The sequence below is a fragment of the Gavialis gangeticus genome, unplaced genomic scaffold (assembly GCF_001723915.1).
Source record: "Gavialis gangeticus isolate Ggan-Ray unplaced genomic scaffold, GavGan_comp1, whole genome shotgun sequence".
Lineage (NCBI taxonomy): Eukaryota > Metazoa > Chordata > Crocodylia > Gavialidae > Gavialis > Gavialis gangeticus.
In genome coordinates this window covers 27,444,438-27,452,857 of record NW_017729001.1, presented here as the reverse complement: position 1 = coordinate 27,452,857, position 8,420 = coordinate 27,444,438, and the positions used below count along the sequence as shown (strand labels likewise).

The 8,420-nt window shown below is 53.1% G+C and overlaps 1 protein-coding gene across 2 annotated transcripts in view; it reads left to right on the top strand.

Annotated features, from left to right (window-relative positions):
- The window catches only part of RFLNA (refilin A), a 30,323-nt gene extending 22,072 nt beyond the window's left edge, over positions 1-8,251 (top strand). For both annotated transcript variants that reach the window (XM_019507114.1, XM_019507113.1), the window contains 2 exons: positions 590-699; positions 3,564-8,251. In XM_019507114.1, coding sequence (XP_019362659.1) covers positions 590-699; positions 3,564-3,897 — 444 coding nt within the window. In that variant the 3' untranslated portion in view covers positions 3,898-8,251. The remainder of the gene's footprint in view (positions 1-589; positions 700-3,563) is intronic.
- The last annotated feature ends 169 nt before the right edge of the window (positions 8,252-8,420 follow it).

Sequence of the window (8,420 nt, the reverse complement as noted above, 5' to 3'; positions counted from 1 at the left end):
TGCTAACCCTGGGCCTGGGCGCGCCTGCCCTGGGGCCTGAGGGGGCCCCGTGGGGAGGCTGATCCGGTCCCTGCTGAGGAAAACGGAGGCAAAGAAGTCATTAAATCGGTTAGCTTTGTCGTCTGGTGTGACGACCAAATTTGCTAGCGGGTCCTGGAGAGGCCCCACGTTACCCGGTACCTTCTTTTTGTCCCCTATGGATTTAAAGAAGGACTTCTTGTTGTCCTTGATCCAGGTCGCTCGTCCCGGTCCCATCTCCGCCTCGGCCTTCCTGACCCCCCCGCACCCCCAAGCAGCCGCAGCGTAGTCCTCCCTGGCGATGGCCCCTCCCTGCCATCGGGTGTGCGCCTCCCTTTTAGCTGGGAGACGTTCCCGGATGCTCTGGTGAGCCATGGGGGCTGGCTCTCCAAAAGTTTGATGGCTCTGAAAACAGGGGAGCGTCACCCAAGATCACCAAAGCAGAACGTGGCCACGGTGCCGGTCAGTGCCGAACAACAGGACCAAGCGCATGCTACAAACACCCCCAGCACCATCCTGCACTATCCTAATGCTTGACACGATGTTATTTCCTTCCCTGTTTGTCCTGCAGATCCCCTACCTACTTCTGAACTCCTCCGTGCCAGAGATGAGGCCTCGAATGTACCCAGTGTTTTTTGGAGAAAGCATTGAGGTCAACCCTGAACCCGTACAGGAAATCAGGTACATATGGAGGTGATTTTTTTTTCCCCTCCCCCGCTTTCCCATAATTTTTCTCCTGCAAAAGATTACCGTGTTTATAAATGGGTGTCGCAGTTACTTTGGTGGTGGAAGGAATGGAAGAATAATTCCTGAATTGCAAAGAAATTCACAGAGGTTGGGCGGGCGGCGGGGGGGTGCGGGGAATGACTGGGAGGGGAGGGGATGGTGGATGGTTCAGGGGTTGGTAATCGGAGATGGAGGTTTTCATTTCCAGTGCAGATCAAATCCAGCCAAAGCTGTGATGGAAAACCATTACCATCTGGAGAGCTGTTTGGTGGCCTGTGTAAAACGAGTTGGTGGTCTCAGCCCAGTTCCCAGCAGACTCGCAGCCTCAGAAGAAGCAGCACCGTTGTAACTGGCACCCACTTGATTTGTGCTTGCAGCAGAGAGATCAAGGTTAGGCTGGCCCAGGGAGATGGGGCTACCCCCTCCGCTGCCATCAGGGTGGTCCTGCTATGCAGGACAGATGGTGCTGGGAGGCAGTGGCCTTGCTGCAGGCATTGTAACTGAGGCCGTCAATCTCACGCTCTTTTTTGCCGGCATGGACTCCACTTGGAAATGGCATTTGCAGCGCGGCTTGTGGTAACAATTAAAAATGGAGGGAGCGGGGGAAGGGGACGGAGGAATGTGCGTGCCGTCCCCTCCCCCTTTCCCACACGAGCGCTGCTCTGGACACGTACCCCGTGAAAGCTCCGATTGCCAAGGAGCTGCTGGCAGGCGCGTTTGTACGGCGATTGCACAGGAGTTGTATAAGCACCAAACGACTGGCTTGCTTACACACCTAGCCGTACAAAATACATTCAGGGAGCTCAAGTTACGCATGCCACAATGGGCCAAGGCTCTCCAGGGTGGAGGGGACCAACAAGCACTCGCCCGGCTTCTCATCGTGTTGCAGGGAGGTGCAAATTCCCCAGCTGCTGGTTGCAGTTGAAAGGTTTGGAGCAGTGAAATGAGAGCGAGAGCCCTTCAAGCTCCCTGTAAGCACCATCCGGGCTCCTGGGCCCAAGTAAAACCAAATTTCCTTTTTTCTTCCATGGTCACCTGCTTCTCAGAGAGGATGAGGAGGCCCGGGTGCTTTTTATCCATGTGCAAACAAGGATATGAACTCCACAATCACTGCTTTGATGCACGTCCTCTGAATGGTGTTGGCAGCACCGTACCTAGATTCCTGATGGCCCCGGGTGAACTTTTAGTATTGGGCCCCCCTCTGCCAGAGATGATGATAAGAATAATTGGACAACAGGGCAAAAATTACCATTTTTGGGCCCCCTTTCTGTCCGGGCCCCGCAGTTCACCCATGCCTGTGTCCAGCTCTGGGCGTTGGAGCCCCGGGGCGTTCCTCTGGTGCATGCCCTCCAGCAGCTGTCTTTTCTAGGGCTGGTATTTGACCAACCCTTGGTGCTTGTGTACAGCCAAAAACATCGAGCCCTTTCTCTCCCTCAGGCAGCCCATCTGGGACTAGCTCAGGGCTCTGTCTCTCCGTCCGTTTGGTACAGATGGGGTCACTTCACGCCTTTGCTGCCACCGTTGTTGCTGCGTATTGGTACAGGCCCTGCTCTGTGGATGAGGCAGACGCCTGTGGTTACTTAGATCTGGTGTCCCAGGACAGGGAGCTGGACTCGGTGGCCCAGGGGGCCTCTGCCAGTCCTGCATTCCCATGACGGGAAAAGAAGAGGGGTGGGAAGGTGACCCTGAGCAGCTCAATCACCCTGCTCTGCCTCTCCGTGAACACCACGTCCACGGGGTTATTTTCTTGCCTTAGGGTCTCCTGAGAGCGTCCACCGGGGAGGAGAGCAGAGGCTGGGAAAGCAACAGTCCTTGTGCCCCAAAAGGATCACGGAGGCAGGCACTTCTAGCTTTCTGCCCGATCTGAAGTCGGTTTCCCATCTTCACCTGCCAGGTCCATGGGGGCCGCTGCACCAGAGCAGGCGGCTTCCTTCCAGCACAGCACTGCTGTTTCCCAGTATGTGGGCAAGCCCCGGGAGGATGGGTCACAAAGGTGCCTAAACCTTTGCAAGTCCCAGCATCAGCTCTCCCGTCGAGGCCCTGGGATGAACGTCTCTGTTTCTCCAGCTCCTCAGCCTCTGATAGCTCTGGAGCGGATTTCATAGAAAGGTTGTACAATCTCCATCGCAGGAAGTTTTTAAGTGCAGGTCAGACCAATATTTGACCCAGATAAGGGCTGATCCTGCCTTGAGCAGGGGGGCTGGACTAGATGCCCTCCTGAGGGCTCTTCCAGCCCTGTTTTTTCTACGTTTGGCCTCCCAAGTAATAAACTTCAGCAGGCGAGGCCAGCAGCAAGCAGCCAGCCGTTGTGCCCCTCTCTGCTGTACCTGCAAGCTTGCTCATACCATGGTGCTGAGATTAGAGAGGTTTTGACTTAAGGCCAGGAAAACCCAAGTAAAGACCATGGAAGACTCTGAAAGCCAGAAAATTAAGGGCATTTTGTTTTGTGCAGGACAGGCCTTCAGAAGCCTGTGCAAGAGGCTCCCTGTTGCTCTCAGGCATATAGCTGGGCTTGAGAGGAGGGCCTGGCTTTGTCCCAGAAGCCAGGGGGGACTCACGGGCAGAGCTACCTTGCACGGGGTGAAGCAGCCCTGGGGACCGCTGCAAACCTGGGGATGCTGCAGTGGCATTCGGTGCCTTGTGGAGTGGGGGGAGACTTCTATCTGTCCCAGTCCTTGATGATGTTCACAGAGCAGGGCTTCCTTTCCTGGGCTCCGGGTCGAGCATTTGAGCCCCGGGAGGAGACAAAAATGTTCCTCCTGTCTTCCCGCCGTCACCTTCTCTGTTTGCACGGCCTAACTTCTTGCTGCCCTTCACAGGTGCAACTCCGAGGTGAAATACGACTCCGAGAAGCACTACAGGGATGACATCTTCTACAGCCCCATCCCCACCGTCACCACCTACAGCGAGACGGTCATCGCCGCCCCCAACTGCACCTGGAGGAACTACAAGTCCCAGCTGAACTTCGAGCCCCGGCAGAAGCCTCTGCGGTTCCAGAGCACGACCATCATCTTCCCCAAGCGCGCCAAGAACATTTACCGGACCACCCTCAACTACAGCCTGGGCTGTGCCAAGCGGTGGTTTGCCTCCAGCGTGCAGCTGGAGCTCTACGAGGAAACGAGCCCTTGTGTCATCTACAGCGAGAGCCTTTAATCCGCCAGTGGGGAGCTGTGACCGCAGCGAGGCCACGTCCTTCCCTGGGATCTCCTCGGACAGACAGGCTTGGCTCAGAGCCCTCCCCGATGGCACTCGAGTACAGGTGGCGAGGGCCGTATGGTCTCGGACAAGTGCAAACGGCTCTGGGAGGGGGCTTCCACGGGCGCTCTCTCCATCCTGCCACCCGTGAACAGCTGGCTTTCGTTTTGTGACACTGTTGACGTTCATGCTCTGGATTTTTATTTTCTATTTTTTTTTTTTTAAGCCTTTCTATTTTGAATAGCATTTATGTGAAAGCAGATAATCGAGGGCCCCTAATTTACGCAGTTGCCAAATGTTATAGTGCTGCTTCCTAGCTCCATGAGTTTTTCGCTGGCGCCTAGGTGAAACTCGGCATCGCCGCTTCGGTGCGATCGGAGAAAATCAGAGTTGCCCTCCAGCCTTCACAGTTGTCTCCCAGCTGCTTCTCTAAGAGCTCAAACCCGGGGGAGGTTGTCATTGCTTTGATAGGTCGGCATAAAACATCCATCCTGTTCTAAACCCCTTTCTGGATAACGGCTGCAATACTGTATCACTGCAATGACCTTGACTTTAACTTATTTCTTCCTTATTTTTATTTTTAATTATTGTAAGAAAAGGAGAGACGATCATGGAAACGTGGCATCCACCTTCCTAGCTGGGAAAAGTGCCAAACTCCCATCTGAGGCCCTTCCTAGGAGTCTGATGTTTACATGTCATAACAAAATACTGTATAATAGGCTTGCAGAGAGCTCTCTCTGCGGGGAGATTTGCATCCTAGGGCGGACACCGCCCAAGGGATAGGGTGAAAAGCTCATTTTACAGGAATAAAAGACACACAGGGAGAAAAGACCTCTCTAAAGATTATCCAAATCTTACATTAGGGTGGTTTATGACAATCATGTTACATAGGTGTAGGAGCAAGGACAGTTCCTTTAGGACCAAACACGATGTTTTGTTGTGCGAGACAATAAAGACGATAGGAGGAGCCGCACTCTTACACTAGGAAGTGCAGGGTTTCCAAGCTAAAGCTTGGCGATGCGATAGATGTTTCCCAAAGGCAATGGGGCTGTTCCCCCAGTCAGCTTGCTGACTCTGGTAGCAGTATGCCAGGACCATAAGTCACACAAGGACTTCCCCTCCCTCTCTCCACCTCCCTGTCCCCGTCCACTCTTGTCCAAGTTGATGGTTTACCCTTTGGGTGAATTGGTTGGCTACAGCTGCATTAAATGCCAGGATGTGCAACATTAACAAATCACGGACTTGCCAGTACCCGCTTGAAGCCCCCAACCCAACCAGCCCCTGTAGCACGCAGGATCTTTGAGAGCAGTTGCTAGCAGATGCCATAATTGCATTTGACAGCATCTCCTTGTCACCACGGCCCTGGGGCAAGCGCTATTCAACTGCACGGATGTAACTCTGCTGAAACCACACACACACCCATACACAGACACACACACACACACACACAGAGCCTCCTTCACGAGGGATGGATTTGATCCCTTCAGTGTTTATTTTCGATGGGGTAAAGCTAGGGATGCTAGATAAGTTGACGTAGGTATTTTCGTTCGAAGACAAGCTGGAGAGAGACCACTTTCCCTTGCGTCTGACAACCTGCTTCATGACTTGAATTGATGTTCACGTTGAAAGGGAGCTAGCAAAGAGTAGCAGCCCTTGGGGCTACCGTGTTGTATAACAAGGCTCTCTTCCCCGCTGTGCTATTGTGAATACCGTACATGCCTTCCCCATGGCAGCTCTCCTGCGGCGATCTAGTATTAGCTGCTTTAGTTTCCCTAGGGAGATGACAGATGACAGGGGGGCAGGGACCCTGTGCACGAAAGGAATTAAGAAAATCGTGCACACCGCTGTGACCCAGGATCCTCCACATCACCACCCTCAACACCTCCTCAATGCACGTTCAAGGATAAAGCTCCATGAATAGACAGCCTGAAAGATGGTATCAATGCAGATGGGCAAGAAAGCCGTAGACGATCCCAAAGCGGTTGCTGCTGTCTGAACACGGGCCGATACAGCTGGGATTTTCAAAGGAGCCCAAAGGAACAAGATGGCTAACTCACTATATTTCAGAGAGATTTAGACACCGAGAGCAAGATTTTCAAAATGCACCTCAAATCCCATTTTTCAGAAGCAACTTAGGTCCAGACAATCAAAGGTATTTAGAAGCCTCATTCTGATTGATTCCAATCCCCAAAGGTATCTGAATGCTTGAGACTTAGGCACCTCGATTCCTTGGAAAATCTGGGCCTTGGGAACTTCTGTCTGCAAGTGAGACTGCTTTAAACAACTGCACGTATGTCCTTGCTATAGGGGTAACCTGGGTGTCTGGCACCTAGGTTAGTCTAGCACGCGTGTGGGCAGCCATGGCAGGGTTAGGGACAACCCATGTGTCCAAACAGCCCAAGCAAACTCTGTTGTGGAGATGCATGTTTTAAGTTTTGCAGGAGCTTCCAAACAAGAGATGGAGGGACAAGTTGACTTAATGGATCAGATGCTGTAGGCCTCGTGATCTGAAGGGGAACCTGAAAGTCTTTGGAGTCTTGGTCCCTGCGGTGACTGGAAGTCGACTCCTTCCTCCCTACTGAAGGTAGCAGCCAGATCTACCTAGCCCCTACAAGGCTGCACACATTTGGACAACTGCCCTGCTTCCCCTTGCTGGTCTTAGGCTGTAATAGTGCGGTGCAAGGGGAGCAAGGAGCTGCATTTCAGTCTTCTCTCCTCTTGGTTTCGAGGGACAGCACCGGGGCGTAGGAGAACAAACAGGATGGGAGTCTCTCTCAACAAGCTGACCCCGCAGAGCCATGGCTTTGCTTCTAGGACTCCTGCCAGGTGGTCGTAACACAAGTCACACTTCGCTGCAGCTGTGAACATAAAACTCTGTCCCCATCATGGGATTAAGCCGTTGCACAGGGCACCCAGGCTCTACTGGGTCACAGCCAGCCTGCCTGGGCTTCCTCCTTTTACTTTATAAGAGATCTGCTTTGCAACATAAATATGGGGAAGATATGGGTGGGAGGGCCTGGGAAGTCACCTAGTCCAACCAGCAAGTGCCAAATCAACCATCACGTTTGGCCCTGCACCTGGGTTGCTACCCACTTGTGTCAGTCTCATAGTTAGAATGGGGCAGGCTCCTGGGAGCGTTAATGTTGGGGAAGGAAAGGCACCTTTCCCACCTCTACTGTGCACCCTTCACAACCCCGGTGCCCCCAGCCAGCACCTTGCAGGGCCTGTGCTCCCAAAAGTGGGAGGAAAAGGTGAGGCTGGCTTGCGTGGAAGGGGAATGCACATTGCATGGTCTCCGTGGGTGGTTAAGTGGATGCACGCCTCTCCCACCTCCTCTCCTGGAGCATCCCCATGGCATTATCCCCTCCCCTCAGGCACAGAGGCTCCTGGAGCTCCTGGCTGGGTGGTGCAGCTCACCTTGCTGGGCCAGGCATCGCCCCTCAGGTATTTAAGAGCACACAGGTCATGGTTCATGGGACCGTCCCAGGGAACCAGCCCACCGTGCGGTCTCCTTGCCCTTGCAGAACTCATTCAAAACCAGGCTTAGGCCTGTCCTGAATGCAGTTTTCATTCTGTTTGTCCAAAGCCCAGGCAGGATCCTCGTCTCATCAAGGCCCCTGTGAGCCCACACCTGTCGGGCACAAGAGACCCGCAGCAGTAACACACCCCTGAGTTTCATTGTCCTTCCAGTCCCACCAGCTGAGCTGTTTGCTGTGCAAACACTGAAACCTGCATTCAGAAGAGAGAGCCTATTTGAAAGAACTGACTGCACATGCCCTTGCTTGGAGCTCCAGGGATTTTCACTACTTAGCTTTTTCTTAAAAATGTGCTGAGATGGTTTCTCACCTGGCAAACCTTGTGCCAAGCAGCATTTGCCTGGGTCCTGCGTGCTGGCGGCTGCAGAACGGTTTGCCTTGCTCAGGTTGACAGCAGATGGCTCAGAATTTCAATTGCAATTAGACTGGAGGGGGTGACTGAGCATGCCAGGGAGACTGCACCATGAAGCCAGCATCGCTGGGTGCCAAGAGACCCGAAAAAGAAAATATGCAGAGTCTCAACTACAGTGCATTTGAATGACGAGGCTGCAACATCAGAGACGAGATGAACTGGAAGTGATCCTACAGGTTGGCACAAGTGGATCTAAAAGTCAAAAGCAAGAACTATATATTGCCAAGTGCCTTATAATTGTAGAGGGGTATTTTAAATACCTTCCCGCACTTTCTGCCTCCCTGGATGAGATGCCTTGCTTCTTTGAAACCTGGCACTGGGATGGGAGGTTTCCCCTGCAAGATTAGACACCCTCTGTCTTCTACTTGCAGTCATGTATCTGCTACTCGTTTTCAAGGAGGGGTGGTGGGGGGGGGCACCAAAGTAGAATTTGGGGAGTAACTTGTTTCGCTTCTCATGCAGCCCCATGCTAATGTACAATTTCCCATCCGGGTAACTGGATGTGCCAACGGTCCTTATGCCGCAGCCGAGCG